A 17,954-nucleotide genomic window follows, 5' to 3' on the forward strand; every position below is an offset into this window, starting at 1 on the left:
TTAATTTAACTGAGCTCATGCCAGTCCAGTGGGGGGCACTCCCATCGGATATAAAAGTAATTACATAATAAATGAATAACCACTTGCTTGATCTGAACAAAATAGGTGTAATTTTAAAGCTTAGAATCTGGACTTTACAATGCATATAGCTGAATCTAATTCTTCAATAATGCTTTTTCATTTACTGACTCATTTGCAAATTTGTTAGTAAGGGTTAAATATTTAGATATTAGGATATTTGTTTGACTTTTTCAGTTTTGAGGCATATCATTTAGAAAAACAACTTTTTCACGGTTAGCACGTGCATTCTGACCTGATGATAATAAAATGTACGTCTTAGTAAATGGGAATTGTCAGGTTACATGGTTAAATGAACACTGCCTACAAGTAACATTAGCATCTAAACCCATGTGTGCCAGGTGTTTTCACAATCCTCTGTACCAGTGTATGTTGTATGTTTAGCAGGTGTGGGCTGATAGCGACTCCAAACCGGAACTGACTGTATCAGACAAGAGTAGTACAATGCGTACATACATGAACATTCCAGCAACCACAATTCATTTAGTCGGTAAACTTTGAGCAAAACACACTTCATATCGACACTCGAGACAAAATACACAACAGCCACGGATAATTTTACTCCCTGCCACAATATACAATAATGACAGAAAGGAAGGAGTGAGAGAGAAAGATACCATACGGTGTGAAGTGCTTAATAATTACATACATCGGTGATGTATGTGAATCCGGTTCGTATTTTGCTCTGCGCCTGAGGGCGGTGTGTGAGTGTGCCAATCCAAATCAGACTCACACGGGACTAGTGAAGAGACGACCTACACAACTGAAGTTAACAAAGAAATAACGAGGAGAATGAATGAGCCAGAGCATCTTAGATAAGAGGTATGGAACTTTGTCGATTAAAGTGATAATTGTTTGCTTTTTCCTCAATCTTATGCACGGTCCTTTGAATCGGTGCAATTGAGCGCTGACAGGTGCAACTCAGTCTGTTAATTTAGTCTCAAGTGCTTTACGCTAAATTGTTCGAAAGTCTTTAGCAGCAAGTTCATGGTTATATGCGGTTTTGTAGGGTTAAGTTTCCCAGTGCACCACCACAGATGCAATTAATATGCTATCCGAAATCTAATGAACATCTAATCGTCAACGCGCTAATGTACTTAAATATAAACTACATCCAGCTGCTGTATGTTGTCGAGATTGAATTATAATAGATCATGTTTTATGGAAGTAGATCTAAAAACACTGCGGGCTCGATTGCAATGAATTTGTTTACTTTGTTTTGCCTTGTTTGCCACTGTTTGTTGTGCGCGTGCGTGAGTGTCGCTATTAAGCAGCATCACTCTGTCATTAGATTCAGACTTCACATATATTGTGCTTTTTCTTGTTTTAGGGAACTTAAAGTCGCTTTATTGCAACTGGAAAATATAAATAATAATTAATGAAGGTTAGAGGGTAAAAAGAATCCCAATTTTATAGTTGAAAATATTGAGAGAAAAAAAAAGTTCTTGTTCTTGTGATGGGGTTACCCAACAGTAACATCCCAAATAGTAGTCACTTTGAAATCTCTCATTTGTGCATCCATCACCATAAGAAAATGATTAATATTTAAAACACCCACACAGTAGTGTAAGAATTCACACTGAACCAATGTAGTCATGTGGTCTGATAACGACACCTGTCATGCCATTCACTTCCCAAATATTTATCTGTAAAACTTGGGTGTGGTTTCTCATAAATCATCACCTTATAAAGCAGGTGTGATCTGTGCCGGTGATGGAAGGGGAACCGCTACTGGATCTTGGTCACTTGACTGAGGAGGAGCAAACTGTTATTCTCAATGTGCTGCTGAAAGATGCTCAACTGCGTAGCAAAGAGGAAGGGAGAGTACGGTTAGTGAGTGTACCATGAGTATATTTGGCAAATATAAATTAAAGGGATAGTTCACCCAAAAATGTTCTCATTTACTCAACCTCATGCCATCCAAGATGTGAATGACTTTCTTCTGCTGGACACAAATTAAGATTTTTAATAGAATATTTCAGCTCTGTAGGTCCTCACAATGCACAAAGGCAGCAAAAAAAATAATCCATAAAACTCCAGTGATTAAATCCATGTCTTCAGAAGTGATATGATAGGTGTGGGCGAGAAACAGATCAATATTTAAGTTATTTTTTTATATAAATTCTCCTCCCTGCCCAGTACGTGGCGATATGCACAAAGAATGCAAATCGCCAAAAACAAAAGAAGAATGTGAAAGTGGAGATTCATAGAAAAAAGGACTTGAATATTGATCTGTTTCTCACCCACTCTTGTGAAAGTCATACACATCTGGGATGGCATGAGGGTGAGTAAATGATTAGAGATGTTTCATATTTGGGTGAACTATCTCTTTGAATGTGCACACATTCTATGTGTATGGTCAGTATATGTTCACAATGAAAGGTGAATAATTGTGCGTTATTTTCAGTAAGCTGCACCAGACAGAGTCAGACCCTGTCCGTCTGCGCTCACTTTCTGGGGCGTGGTTTCATGAAGAACGCGCTAAGAGATATCAGATAGGAGGATCTGATGTTGTGCATGCATCTATACGCCGAAAAAAGCGTGATAAAGGTCACATGATCTCTTACACCTCCCTATAGTGTAGTTGCACATATGGATTTGTGTGTAAATACTCAAGGTTTTCTTATTGCATCCTTAAATTCACTCTGTTTGTTTTTATGTGTGTAGGTGTACCCCTGATGGCAATATTTGGTGGAGAAAAAAATAATAACTCCTCTTCTCCATTACCTGAGCAGCAAGAAGGAAGGTGTGCAGAGAAAGAAGTGCATGAAAATATAAGTGTAACAGTGGATGACAAGAGTCAGGGAGAAAAGGAAAGTGGGGAAAGGTTGGTGCAACCTTTGGTGTCATCTCTCTACCTTAACTCTTTATAAGGTGGCCTTCAGACTAGCCATGCAATACTGCCAACAAACAATTGAATGCATCGTAACAGATCAATCTGTACACTACAGTGAGGATACATACTGATTATAAGGGTCCATTGTATGATGAGTGCATGTCAGGGCTTGATTACCGAATGAGAAACAGGCAATTATTGGATTTTAGAATTTAAGTTGTTTAAAAACACTTTGTAATCTTATATGTGCCAAACATTTTATATGCTATTGGTTGAACATCTAATACATTGTCATGAATAATTGTGTTAAATACTTTTTCGTCTCATTCCCAGGGTGGCCAGTGAATCTAGCCCTAAGATAAGACACGTCATAAAGGTAAGCTTATTAGATGTTTATTTAGTTTGTATTTAGATGTGTGTGCAAGAGAGATGTACATTGGCATGCTGAAATATATGTTAGTGCATGTGAGGCATATAACATAATCTTTCGCTTTAACAGAACAGTGCAGTGGAAAGAAATGGTGTTTCAACTCTTGAAGGTAAAATAAACTACTGGCATCAGAGTCAAATCATAGGATAGCGTAAAATAAGTGGCATAAGAACAGATTAGATCTCAACTCTGCTGACTTCTTTTTTTACCCAAATGTTCAGGAACTGTTGTGGAGTCAGGGGACATAGTCAGTAGGATTCTGCCATGTGCATCACCGCCTCTGCAGGTCTGTTCAGCAAAGCCAGCTATACAGATACATACAGCACATCACTGAAAACTACCAGTATATGCCGTTGTTGCATTTTGTTTCTTTGTATGTGACCTTTAAGTTATTTGTGTAGGTTGACTCAGAGGGGGATATTGACTCTTTCAGCACTGAACTGGACCATGCTAGATTTGGCTCAGTTAGCAGCTTGATCTCCCATCAAATGGTAAGACACACATACATACTCTTTTACACCAACAGAATCATTGAAGATATCAACATGCCAGTTTTTGTATGTGTAGATGAGTGGCAGTTTGATGAGCCTGTACAGCGTGGGGGATTTCAGGGATGTTGTTGTATCAGGGCGGATCCAGTTTTCTTTGCAGTATGATGACAAGAGGGAAGAGCTACATGTACGCATTATACGCTGCCAAGACCTTGCGTCGGCCCGCAAAAAACGATCAGACCCGTAAGTACACAGACAGCGGCGATGGTTGATTTGGGGAGTGTTTGTACAGACACAAATTTTCCATTCAAGTTCTGCTGATTTGTATTCTTTCAGCTCCACGCCCCACGGTGAGACTGGTTTCCACCAAGGTTATTTTTCTCCATAACCTATATGTTATGGAGTTTTGTGTTCCTTGCACAGTCACCTTTGGCTTGCTCACTGGGGGACTAACGACAAATGATATTTTGAAGGCATTTTCTATTACCACGTTTTTAATCGAACCGCACAATGAAGACTTTAAGATATTACAGCTTGATTTTTTTTGTTACAGTGTAATGTTCTGTAAAGCTGCTTTAAAACGATGTGTGTTGTGAAAAGCGCTAAATACAAAAAAATTACTTGACTTTCCATTTTTTTATGACACCAGAAAGGAAAACAGTCATGTTAATGCCCAGCAAAGGCAAAATGAAGTAACTACTACACCAACACTGAAATGGCTTTAAAAATGGCTTTAAAGTTACTTGTTTTTTGTTTGGATTTCGTAGTTACTACAATTTTCTCAGAATCTGAGAATAGTTGAGCCAAACATGTCTGTCTCAGGACAGATTGTAGTCAAAGGGGTCATTCAGAGCGAACATGTTCTTGTGTTAAAAGCTAGATGATGGAACCGAATGGATCAAATTGAACTGAAATGTTTCTCCCCATCCCAGAGTCTGTGATCCATTGGCATCACCAAACTCCTTTGAGATGCTTTGCCAAGCCTTTACTGCAGCCATTTTCAGCTGTTGAATGTTTTAGAAAGTTTCTGCCTTCAGTCACCTCTTCACTGGGTGAAATGCAAGTTCACTCGCATTTAACTCCGATGAACTCCTCTGCTGCATTGGCAGTGTGTTTTTGGTCATTGCCCTGTTGCAATGTTCCGCCCAAGGAGTCTGGTCTCGAGACACGTTTTTAAATGTTGAAGTTCTTTTAACTTGACATGGTGTCTTAAAAACATGGTGCTCCTGTGCAAGATACTGAAAAAACAGTAAGATCTACAGTTGAAACATCAGCGGTCAAAGATGCTCATCTTGCACATTCAAAACAATGACAAATACAGTGCATGCTTAATCATGTTTGGTGTGAACTGCCCATAAAAGACCCAATTTCTGTCATAGCTAAATTTTGCCGTTGCACAGCAGTATGTCTCCCAGATTTCAGATTTACATTATTGTTCCACTGAAGGTCTCTATCCCTCTCTTACACCCAGGTATGTGAAGGTTTACCTTCTCCCAGACAACACATCCCGCAGTAAGAAAAAAACTGCAGTGAAGAGGAAATCATTAAATCCAGTCTACGATGAAACCATGAAAGTGAGTTCAGCTCAATCAATTATATCAAAAATATGGGCTTCTGAAGATTTTACCCTTAAAATGCATTTTAAATACATTGTTAAACTTACTGGTTATTTCTCCACTCAACCATAAATTGTTGCTCTTGGCCAGTACAAAGTGCACAGGCTGGACCTTCAGGCACGTGTGTTGAGTATGTCTGTCTGGCACATGGAGCGAATGAGAAGAAATGTCTTCCTGGGGGAGGTGGAAGTGAGGCTGGGTCAGTGGGACTGGAGCCAGAGCCAACCAACCTGGCACACTCTCCAGCCAAGAGTGAGCCAACCACATGACAGAGATAGTTTATTGCAGTACAGTTATTGGACTAAGGTTAATTTCTAATCATGAGTCTCCTGCGCTTTGACTTAGGTTCGAATAAGTCCAGATGCCATCATCAGTAGGGGGACAATTCTGTTCTCAGTTAAGTTTATACCTCCAGACACAGAGGGTGAGTATAAACAGACACTTTAAAAAAAATATATATATATTTTAAATCCACATTGTGGTGTGTACAGGTACAGCATATTAGGCTTCTTAATGTGGACATTTAATTTTTGTGTGTTTTATGCATGTAGAAGGTGGTTATCCACTGACTGGTGAGCTGCATATTTGGTTGAGAGAGATTGTCGGTCTCCTTCCTACAAAACGTGGGGCACCCAATACGTATGTGAAAAGGTATGTGTGCACATTCATAACTGATCGTGTATGTTTATTTATTATTATACTGTATAATTTAAGTGTATCAGTATTAAATTGTATGGTGTGTGTTTTATATGAGCAGTGTGGTACTGCCAGATGAAAGTGGTGTCAGTGGTCAGCAGACTCGTGTGGTACGGGGTTCTGTCAACCCACTGTTCAACCACACCATGGTTTATGACGGGTTTCAGTCCAGTGACCTCATTCAAGCCTGTGCTGAGATAACTGTGTGGAGCCCACAGCCCTCCAGCTGTCTTGGTGGAGTACGGCTCAGCACTGGTTCAGGTAATGCAGATTGAGGTTTATTATTCATATTAAAGACCTTAAGCTTGTCTAGAATCTGGTATGAAAATATAAAAAAAATTCTGATTAACATTTTTATTGATTCATATAGATAAAGAAAAGCAAAACATATATATATACAGAATCAACATTTAACCCCACTATTACCCCATCCTGACCCTCAACAACATCCCTGTGGTAACACATGATTATAGACACACACAAAAAAAACCATAAAACAAAAATATATAATAATCACACAGATTTAAAACTAAACTTCTCTCTCCACTGCCCCTCCCCGAGAGCCCTCCAAAAATGCCAAATAACTTCCTCATTTCCATCAAATGAATCCCAACTCCCCAGCCTTCTACATGACGCTTCCTCAAAAGCTGCCACACTCCCCATCTCCGTGGACCATTCTTGAAATATTTATATTTATTTTTCACATATTATACATTTGCGCACATACAGTGAAATTCTTTTTTTTTCACATATCCCAGCTAAGCTGGGGTCAGAGTGCAGGGTGAGCCATGATACAGCGCCCCTGGAGCAGATAGGGTCAAGGGCCTTGCTCAAGGGCCCAACAGTGGCATCTTGGCGGTGCTGGGGCTTGAACCCCTGACCTTCTGATCAGTAACCCAGAGCCTTAACCGCTGAGCCACCACTGCCCCTGATGAGGGTGCTCCAGCCGACTTCCATCCCCTCAAAACAATTTGTCTGCCGATCATGACACTGTTTAGAACCCAATTTTTTAAGTGTTTATCCCCCAAATTTGTGACCGCCCCATCGCCCATAATCAGAGGTAGGTAGAGTAGCCAAAAACTGTACTCAGGTAAAAGTACAATTACTTTAAAAAATAATTACTCAAGTAGAAGTAAAAGTACTAACATAAATAATTACTTGAGTAAGAGTAAGAAAGTATCCAATTAAAAGAGTACTCAATAAGTCAAAGTGAGTGACAATAAGGAGGTTTTAGACAGAATGTTTGCCTGAGTCACTATTTACTTTCAGTGAATGTGTTTTTTTTCTCCATATTTTGAAAGTGAATGGTGACTGAGACTGTCAGTCCCTAACATTCTGTCTAACATTCTGTCTAACATATTTTGGTTTCCACATAATACAAAGCGTCACACTGGTTTGGAACAATATGAGGGTAGGGAAATTATGACAGAATATTAAATTATGGCTGAGCTATCACTTTAAAGAGATAGTTCACCCAAAAATGAAAATTCTCTCATCATTTACTCACCCTCATGCCATTCCAGATGTGTATGACTTCCTTTCTCCTGCAGAACACAAATTAAGATTTTTAGAAGAATATTTGAGCTCTGTTGGCCAAAATTTTGATGCTCCAAAAAGCACATAAAGGCAGTATAAAAGTAATCCATAAGACTCTAGTAGTTAAATCCATATCTTCTGAAGTGATATGATAGGTGTGGGTAAGAAACAGATCAATATTACATTCATGTCATTTTTTGCTAGAAAGCGGGGTGATATGCAGAGAAGAATGTGAATCACCAAAAACACAAGAAGAAGAATGTGAAACTGATCTGTTTCTCATCCACACCTATCACATCGCTTCTGAAGATATTGATTTAACCACTGGAGTCGTATGGATTACTTTTATGTTGACTTATGTGATTTTGTTTAGCTTTAAAATGTTGCCACCCATTCGTTTGCATTGTATGGACCTACAGAGCTGAGAAATTCTTCTAAAAATCTTCATTTGAGTTCAGCAGATGAAAGAAAGTTATACACATCTGGGGTGGCATGAGGGTGAGTAAATAATGAGAATTGTAATTTTTGGGTGAACTATCCCTTTAAGGGCTCTTGACAGATCTGGATGAATTTGTCAATAAGAAGAGAGGTTTGGAAACATTTCTAGTAATTATTATAGTGAAAACGTGAAAATGTCTGTCAAGGACATTATATATAATGCTGACATATAAACCAAAGCAAGATCATGCTTTATTAATGCCTTCTTTTGCTATTTCATAGCTTTTAAAGTCCTGCGTGGATTCTTATTTCAGTGTAGTTACAGTTTTCAGTGTCGTAAGTGTTTAGATCATTAGTTCTGTACAGCAGTACCTCCACTCTCTAAATGCAGAGTACACAGCCTAGTCCGTAGGGCACCAACTCACTCACTGTGTCTGAAACCGCCCCCTATCCACTATATAGTGCATTATTTCGGGTGTCTGCCATTTTGTAGGAGTGTCTGAATTCTGAGTGAGCCACTCATTCCCTACTTTTGTTCACTCATTCTTACCCACAATGCACTCTAATTTCAAGTGTACATTTGATCCACCACAGGGAAGATGTACGAGCTGGGAGTTTACTGCTTCCTTCACTCCTGCAATGTTTTATTTCATGCTGAATGTAGTAAATTACTTTTTGACAAATCATTACTTGATTAAAATAACATATAGAGAGACATACAGATACATTTTAAAATGTACTCTTTATTTGATCAAATGTGTTTACTCTTTATATTAACACACAGTATATATAAAAAATGACAAACAGAATTAAGATTTATTGTATTAATATATTATTTAATAAGAATAACAAGTAAGGCCCAAGTATTTTAAAAGTGTATACGTGACGTTGTTTCTGAAACAGCCCCAGAGCTCCGACACTCGGTGTATACATCAGCGTTCGAATTCACTCATTTCGTTCACTAACTGCCATTCACTATATAGGAAATAGTGAACGATTGCGAACACAGCCACTCTCTTCACCATACGATCGCCTCGCTCCCGCACATCTCTCACACGCGCACCCTTATCTCTCACACCCGCGCCCTGTGCACCTCACTGTGCACGTACAGAAATGCTGTCTGTTCGCACTCCAGTTGTCAATCACGTGAATGGCAGTGATTTACACTTAACTTGGATGTTTACATGGATTTATCCGCCTGAAGTAGCTGCGATAGTTTCCAGTACCCCCGCGAGGGTGCGGGGTAAATGTGTAAATACTGCTCATGACATGCGGGACGCGGGACAAAGCGCACTGATATATTGCTGCACTGATTTAAAAATGTACACTTAAAAACATATGTCATGAGCCCACTTCCAGAATCACCCTGAAAATGACCATCTCATTACACAGAAAAGCCCGCGTTAGGATTAGAGCCAAAACTAACTTACCTCAGAGTGCTGCCTTAAGTTGGAGCTGTGATTGTAATCTTGAAATATCAGCTTGACTTGGTGTTAAATGAAGGCACTGCATGACGAAACTATTCTTTTTTTTTTTTCTCTTTGTGGAGTAAAGAAAGTGTTTCACATTGAAGAGCTTGATGCTGCAGCAGTGATTGAGTGACAGTCTGTGACAGCTGCTCAACACGCACAGCTGTGTGAACTTCCGTTCTCATAAAAGTCCCATTCAATAATCTCTCAATATATTACACATTAACTAAAATTAAACTCAGTAATGTAACGACCGGAATGCCACCCACTGTAAAGAAGTAAAAGTTAAAAAAATTCATTAGAAATTTACTTGAGTGAGAGTAAAAAGTACCCACTTTTAAACCTACTTTTAAAAGTAATTTTTTTTTTTTTTTAAGTTACTCAAGTAAATGTAACAGAGTAAATGTAGCACTTTACTACCCACCTCTGCCCATAATACAGAGTCTGGGGCAGAATGAAATTTGAGTGCCCAAAACGTCATATATGAAACTCTGAACCTTCAACCAAAATTCTTGGATCTTAACACTCCCCCAAAAAACATGGGTTGTGTCTCCATCTTCTGATTGGCATCAGCAGTAGGTGGGTGTGTCTTTAAGACCAAGCCTATACAATCTAGAGGGGGTCCAGTAAAATCTATGTAAAATCTTGAATTGCATAAGGTGAACCCTTGCATCTCTAGATGCAGACTTGACATTTTTTAGAATCCTAGCCCACACTCCCTCCTCCAATACCAAATTTAAATCTTTCTCCCATAATCTCTTAAGAGAAGTTGAAGCTCTGTCCCCCAGACACTGAATTAGCAGGGAGTAATACACTGATGCCTCATGACCTTTTCCAAAAGCAGTAATCACCTCTCCCAGAGTATCTGTTGCTTTAGGGGGGTGTGAGTTACTCTCAAAAACAATACAGAGCAGGTGGCGTAGCTGTAAATTCCTATAGAACTGAGATCTGGGAATCCCAAAATGTTTAACCAAATTTTCAAAAGATCTCAACACTCCACTCTCATATAGTTCACCGAGTGTAGTAACCCCCCTCCCAATCCACTCTGACCAGCATAAAGGGGATTTATTAATACATAATTTTGGGTTCAGTCATATGCTCGAGGCAACATTTAAATAAACATCCGAATTAAACACTCTGGACACATCAAGTGCAAATGCGAGATAACGGGGTGTAACTTCTCCGGTTAGTTTCATAGAAAGGCTTTGCAATGGCGAAATGGGGCAAGAACTTCCTGTTCAATACAAAACCAGGGAGGCTCTTTCTCAGGTGGAGGCGACCAATAAGCCAAATGTCTGTGACCGAACGTATAATAATAAAAACAAAATCTTGGGTAGGCCTAGCCCACCTTTGTCAATCAGCCTATGCCTTACTGAAATGTAATCTGGGACGTTTAACATTTCAAATGAAGGACTTTGCTATGCTATCAAATTGCTTGAAATAAGAGAGGGGGACATCTACAGGGAGAGATTGTAGCAGGTAGTTGAATTTTGGAATACAATTAATTTTAATAACATTAACCTTAACAATAGATAAATGTAATAAAGCCCACCTGCCCACATTGCTCGAAAAACTTTTTATTAAGGGGTCAAAATTAACTCTAACTAAATCAGACAAATTTGCTGGGAATAAAACGCCCAAATACTTAATGCCCTGTTTGGGCCACTGGAAGGCACCTGGCTGGAAAGCCTTTATTGGGCAGTACGCTGTGAGAGCCAAAACTTCGGATTTAGACCAATTGACTCTGTATCCCGAGAACTTAGAAAAGGAATTAATAATTCTATGGAGGCAAGGAATAGATCTAGTAGGGTCGGAGACTAATAATAATCATCTTCCCTTCTTATCGTGGCTGCTAATGTTTCCAGGGCAAGACAGAACAATAATGGGGAAAGAGGGCAACCCTGACGGGTGCCCCTATCCAGAGTAAAATAATCTGAAATTAATCCATTTGTTTGTACCGCCGCTACCGGGTGTCTATAAAGTAACTTAATCCATCCAATAAAAGTATTCCTGAACCCGTATATTTCCAAAATCTTAAAAAGATAATCCCATTCACCCATATCAAATGCCTTTTTGATGGCAGTGACCGGAGTCTGACCATTCACCACTGACCACATAATATTGATGAAATGCTTAATGTTATCAGAAGAACTACGGCCCCAAATAAACCCCACCTGATCTGTATGTATAAGAGATGTCATAACTTAATTGGTTAGCCAGAATTTTTGACTATTTTTACATCTAGCTGGATCAGGGAAATTGGACAGTAACTCTTACACTCACTTGGATCTTTGTCCTTTTTAAGAATCAGACTGATCTGGGCTTGTGTCATGGTTGGTGGAAGCTTTCCATTCTTTAATGATTCTGTATAAACTTCTAACAAAAGAGGAGCCAGTTCTGTAGCATAAGATCTAAAAAATTCAGCGGCAAAGCCATCTGGCCCCGGAGCCTTGCCTGTAGGCAAGGCCTTAATTACCTCGCCAAGCTCCTCCAAGTTATCTCAGAATCAAGAGAATTGTTTTGCTCATTCGTCAATTTAGGGAGTTCTAATGGTTCCGCAAAGTTTCTAATGTCTTCATCAGTAGACGAAGACGTGGAACTATAGAGATCAAGACAGAATTCTTTAAAAGCATTATTAATATCAATGGCTGAGGTAAATATTTCACCACTAGCAGATTTCACTGAGGGAATGGTAGAAAAAGACTCTCTCTGCTTTATATATCTAGCCAAAAGCTTCCCTGCTTTGTCCCCTGACTCAAAATATGTCTTGCCCCGAATAGCCAAAACTCCACCTTCCTCGACAAATTAGTATTATATCTGTGTTTTAATCGGGTCAATTCTCTGAGGCCATCAGACGACATTTGGCGCTTCAGCTCTGCCTCTGCACTTTAAATATTCCCTTCCAACTGCACGAGTTCTCGTGCTTTGGATTTTTTGATGAATGAGGCATACTGTATGATCCGACCCCTAAGAACCGCCTTAAGTGCTTCCCAAACCACGCCCACAGAAGATACTGAGGTCCAGTTGGTCTCCATATAGATTTCGGCCTTTAGCATTTGTTGGAATTCAGGATTTTGCAAAAGGGATACATTAAAGCACCAACTGTATGATTTCTTTTTCTCCGTATGTGTCAACACCTCTAAACTCTGAGACTAAAATGTTTCCAATTGAGCAATCAACGACAGAAGAAATGAGGGACTTAGATATAAAAAATAAAAAAAATGGACTGATGAAAAAAATGTATAGTCCCTACCAGATGGGTTCAAAAGACTATAAATATCTGTAAGACCAAGATTTTTACACATCCTGTGACGCATCACTGTTGCTCTAGGGGGCTTACACACTTTCGCTTCACTATGATCAAGGACTGAGTCCATCAAAAGATTAAAGTCTCCTCCCAATATTATATCATGAGGGGTGCCAGCGACTTGCAACATCCCTTCAAAATCTATAAAGAAGCCCTGATCATCAGCGTTAGATGCGTAAATATTAGCCAAAATCAACCTTTGCCCCTGAATTTCTGCTAAAACAATAATGACTCTTCCTAATTTATCTTTAATCTGTTTGAGACATTTGAATTGTAGATGTTTACTTATCAATGAAATGACTCCCTTACTCTTACTTGAGCCAGCACTAAAGAAAACATGTCCACCCCTTATCCTCCCAAATTTTTCAGCTTCCTATGGAGAAAGATGCATTTCTTGAAGAAACACTATATCATATTTCTTACATTTAAGAAAAGAAATAACCTTCCTTCTTATGGGGTGCCCCAACCCATTCACATTCCACATGGGGAGAGAGACAATCCACTTATATTAACATTTGAAATTTTGACATATTAGAAAAAATAGATTGTGTGTCAAAAACAAAATTATAAAGACCACATTCCAACATTAGAGCAACAAACAAACTCCGAACTTCCCCCAGAACAAAAAAAAAAACAGAAAAAAGAAAAACATGTGCATTAACCCCGCGCACGACATCGTCAACCAGCATCCATCCCTCTAAACTCAAACAGTCCATGTACGCCTACGAGAGCCCCCGCGACAACTTTGCCATCAGATTGCTCAAGTCCAGTGCTTCTATACAAATTTTGTGAGATAGAATTACATAACAGAAAATAATCTATAAAACAAACTCCAGCCAATATGAGGCATAAGCACAAAGAGCATGTAGATTCATTCACATAACTGTCCTGATGGTGTGTTCCTCCACAAAACAAGCTCCAGCCGCTAGCGGAACCAGCACAAAAAAAAAAAGCCTGTTCAGTTTCCTCGGGCAGTCAAAGCTGAGCACATTAGTGTCTTTTAATGTCTCCAGAGCCCAAGGATTTTGAATTCTTTGACATATTGTCTTCCTAGAACAGTTATGGAACAGAGTGTATCGAATCTCACCGGTTTATGACATTAATAGTGTTAAAACTAGCAAAGTGCGCAGAGCTCGCCGTTCACAATGTCCGAACCTCGCATGGCATCACTTGACTCCCTCATAGCTGAACAACATTAAAATTAAGTGGAATTCAATATGTGAACATTGTACATAAGTCCAGTCTTTTTCACCCCAATTTGGAATGCCCAATTCCCAAGTCCTAAGTCCTCGTGGTGGTGTAGTGAATCGCCTCAATCCTGGTGGCGGAGGATGAATCTCAGTTACCTCCGCGTCTGAAACCGTCAACCCGCGCATCTTATCACGTGGCTTGTTGAGCGCGTTACCGTGGAGACATAGCGTGTGTGGAGGCTTCACGCCATCCACCGTGGCATCCCCGCACAACTCGCCACGTGCCCCACCGAGAGCGAACCACATTATAGTGACCACGAGGAGGTTACCCCATGTGACTCTACCCTCCCTAGCAACCGGGCCAATTTGGTTGCTTAGGAGACCTGGCTGAAGATAATTCCAGTCTTTAACATTTTACCTAATGTTGTCTTTGGTGTCTTCTCTTGTGTTTTGTGACAGGTGTGAGTTACGGTCAGTCTGTTTGCTGGATGGATTCCACAGAAGAGGAGATCAGTGTGTGGTCAAGTGTTATTCAGAGCCCTAACAGCTGGGTGGACACTTGTCTGCCAATCAGAACCAACTTACAGCTCTGCACAGAGTAAAATGTGTTAGACCTATGCATATACAACATGTGATCTTGGCTGTGCAACATTCAGAGCAATTAATCATTTCTATGTAGATTATTTGTGAGATGCATAAATTGATCTAAATTGATTTTGATTTCATGAAAAATTCCCTAATGAAAGTTTGTATTTCATTTGATGGCTATAAGAGAGAATCAGGATATAAGTGAGAAACCCAGGGCAGAATTTTAATATGAATTTAGAAGTACTCCAGGTCAGCAAAACTTCACATTTTTTGCAACAGAACAGAAATTAGATCAGCCACCTCTACATAACACATATTTTGTCCATATGTAGTGGATTTGTTGTAAAATAATAATAATAATAATTTCTTTATATTGCAAATGAATACTATAGTTTGTGTGTTTAAATGTTGTCACCATTAGGGGATATGAGTGTTTTTGCTTTTGTCATACGAGTTTGTCATACAATATTAGAATCTGAATAGGAAAAGAATGAGAAATCACAGTCGTAGCATAAGTAATTCAATTAACTTAAGCTGTCCTCAGATAGGGATAGTATTTATATTTTTTCCCAGAATTTTTAATAGCTATATTTTTTAATAGCTATATTTTGTTTAATGGAGAAACCCCATCTTCAAGCTATTTTCGGGCCAGTTAAGAAAGTGCTGAAGTAAGTTTGTCATGTTTAATGATCCTGCAAATTTGATCCTTTTAAAATTTTGTAACAGGTCTTGTTTGTAACAGTTCTCAGGATGACTCTGCTTGTCAAGTCCCATTTGTAATGAAAGATGCTAACTGATTATTACAATGTTTTCTGCCATTACAAATTTATATAGCATCAACAAAAATGACTACTTATAAAATAAAGGTTTACTGATGTTGTATAACTTTTTTGCAAGACTACCCAATATAATCCTTTGCTTGCTGTAAAGGATTAGTTCACCAAAAATTCAAATTCTCTCTTCGTTTACTCACCCTCATGCCATCCTAGATGTGTGACTTTCTTTCTTCTGCTGAACATAAAAGAAGTTTTTAGAAGACTATCTCAGCTCTGTAGGTCCTCACAATGTAAGTAAATGGTGAAGTAATCAATAAAACTCCAGTGATTAAATCCATGTCTTCTGAAGTGATATGATAGGTGTGGGTGAGAAACTGATCAATGTTTAAGTCTTTTTTTAATATCTTTAAAAAAAAAGATTTATAAATCTCCACTTTCACTTCCACATTCTTCTTTTGTTTTTTGGCCTTTCGCCATGCATTGCCACCTACTGGTTGGGGCTGGTCAAAGGTGGAGATTTATTGTAAAAAAAAAAGGACTTAAATATTTATCTATTGTTCTTATTTTTTTCAAAATGGATCCCTTACAAAATAAACTTACTTTGTACATACTTTTATATAATATATAGTAATTGTGATTTTAGTAATTGCTGTAGATGTTGTAACTTGATGTTTGCCACAACTGTTATAAAAAAGTGAGTCTGTTAAAGGAATATTCTGGGTTCAATACAAGTTAAGGTCAATTGACAGCATTTGTGGCATTCTGTTGATTTTCACAAAAAATTATTCTGAGTCGTCTCTCCTTCGAGGTTACAGTGAGACTTACAATGGAAGTGAATGGGGCCAATTTTTGGAGGGTTTAAAGGCAGAAATATCAAGCTTGTAATTTTATAAAAGCACTTACATTAATATTTCTGTTAAAACTCATGTATTATTTGAGATGTAAAGTTGTTTAAATCGTAATTTTTACAGTCATTTTAAGGTTTGTTGACTACATCGTCATGGCAACGAAGTTGTAAAATTGGCTAAAACTTTACACAGAAAAGGTCAATAAGTGATTTTATCACAAAAAAATGTTTACATGCATATTGTGCATGTCTTGTGGCTATACTTTTGAAACAGTATTTTAATGTTCAAACATTTGCCCCCATTCACTTCCATTGTAAGTGGTGCACTGTAACCTCCTTTTTTTTGCTTTTTTTTAAAGAAAAGAAGGGACGAGTCAAAATTAATTTTTGCGATAATCAACATTATGCCGCAAATGCTGTCGATTGAGCTTAACTTGTATTTAACCCGAAATATATTCCTTTAAACTCAATCAACAGCATTTGTGGCATAATGTTGATTACCACAAAAATTGACTCTTCCCTTTTTTTCTTTAAAAAAAGCAAAAAATGGAGGTTACAGTGAGACACTTCAGAATCAGAATGAGCTTTATTGCTAAGTATGCTTACACATATAAGGAATTTGTCTTGGTGACAGGAGCTTCCAGTGTACAACAATACAAAACAGCAACAAGACTTTAAATAAATAATTAAAAATTTAATAAAAAATAAATAAATATTGAAAATAAAATAAAGTATATATAGAATACACAATAGACTATATATATATATATATATATATATACACACACACACACACATACATACATACATATGTACATATATGTAGTGCAAATGTAAATACAAATCGGTTATATACAGTGCAAGGGAATGTAATGGCAGAAGAGGTTGGATGTGTTACAATGGAAGTGAATGGGGCCAATTTTTTGAGGGTTTAAAGGCAGAAATGTGACGCTTATAATTTTATAAAAGCACTTATATTAATATTTCTGTTAAAACTCATCTATTATTTGAGCTGTAATTGTTTAAACCGTCGTTTTTACGGTCATTTACATTTTGGGGGGTTAGAAAGCTATTTTATCACACTAAAATCATGTTAACCCACATATTGTTTTCATCGTGTGGCTATAAATTTGTAAAAGAGAGTTTATTAAAGTTTACGGATAGATCCCATTCACTTCCATTGTAAGTACCTCACTTTAACCCAGATTTTTTTTTTTTTTTTTTTTTTAAGAAAAAGAGGGGCATGTCCAAATTAATTTATGTGGTAATCAATATTATTCCACAAATGCTGTGGTTTGAGCTCAACTTATTTTGAACCCGGAATTCCTAATTCCTTAAAAAAGTTATTTTTCTCCCAGAATGATCTGTTGTTGTAGGTCTACATTCTTTCATTCTAGCAAACACAGTAGTTTTCATCTCACATTTCAAGCATTTCTGCAGTTACATCTCATCTCTCATTTCACTACACTTGTCTTGAGGTGAGGGAGAGATTAAGTATTTCGGTTTTGCGTTTAATTCTGATTCATGCTTAACAAACACATGTATTTATTTAAGATGTTCAGTAAATCTTAACTTTCTTTTTGTAAACGGTTTAACCACCATAAAGCTGACAGAGGAAATTGCTCCAAGTAAACAGATGACTAAAATCATGTGATC

The 17,954-nt window shown here is 38.1% G+C and overlaps 1 protein-coding gene across 4 annotated transcripts; it reads left to right on the plus strand.

The window, feature by feature from the left end:
* The first annotated feature begins 561 nt into the window (after positions 1-561).
* Positions 562-15,774, plus strand: sytl1 (synaptotagmin-like 1). Of its 4 annotated transcripts, none has more exons than XM_051664327.1 (15): positions 562-900; positions 1,771-1,911; positions 2,486-2,628; positions 2,746-2,905; positions 3,248-3,290; positions 3,414-3,453; positions 3,566-3,630; positions 3,746-3,835; positions 3,912-4,078; positions 5,307-5,409; positions 5,542-5,703; positions 5,797-5,875; positions 6,003-6,102; positions 6,209-6,408; positions 14,547-15,774. In XM_051664327.1, exons 2-15 carry the CDS (start codon positions 1,871-1,873, stop codon positions 14,687-14,689), a joined length of 1,536 nt encoding a protein of 511 aa, XP_051520287.1. In that variant the 5' UTR covers positions 562-900; positions 1,771-1,870; the 3' UTR covers positions 14,690-15,774. The 4 variants fall into 4 exon arrangements, with proteins under 4 accessions (XP_051520287.1, XP_051520285.1, XP_051520288.1 ...); XM_051664325.1 differs by having other exon boundaries at positions 1,771-1,907; XM_051664328.1 differs by having other exon boundaries at positions 1,774-1,911.
* Positions 15,775-17,954: the final 2,180 nt, after the last annotated feature.

The sequence above is a fragment of the Myxocyprinus asiaticus genome, chromosome 30 (assembly GCF_019703515.2).
Source record: "Myxocyprinus asiaticus isolate MX2 ecotype Aquarium Trade chromosome 30, UBuf_Myxa_2, whole genome shotgun sequence".
Classification (NCBI taxonomy): domain Eukaryota; kingdom Metazoa; phylum Chordata; class Actinopteri; order Cypriniformes; family Catostomidae; genus Myxocyprinus; species Myxocyprinus asiaticus.

Excerpts from the sequence above, each read along its gene's own strand:
- sytl1 (XM_051664325.1), top strand. The coding sequence starts at position 1,792 with ATGGAAGGGGAACCGCTACTGGATCTTGGTCACTTGACTGAGGAGGAG. Across the intron at positions 1,908-2,485 it reads AAAGAGGAAGGGAGAGTACG|TAAGCTGCACCAGACAGAGT; the intron begins GTTAGTGAGTGT and ends CGTTATTTTCAG. Across the intron at positions 6,409-14,546 it reads ACGGCTCAGCACTGGTTCAG|GTGTGAGTTACGGTCAGTCT; the intron begins GTAATGCAGATT and ends GTTTTGTGACAG.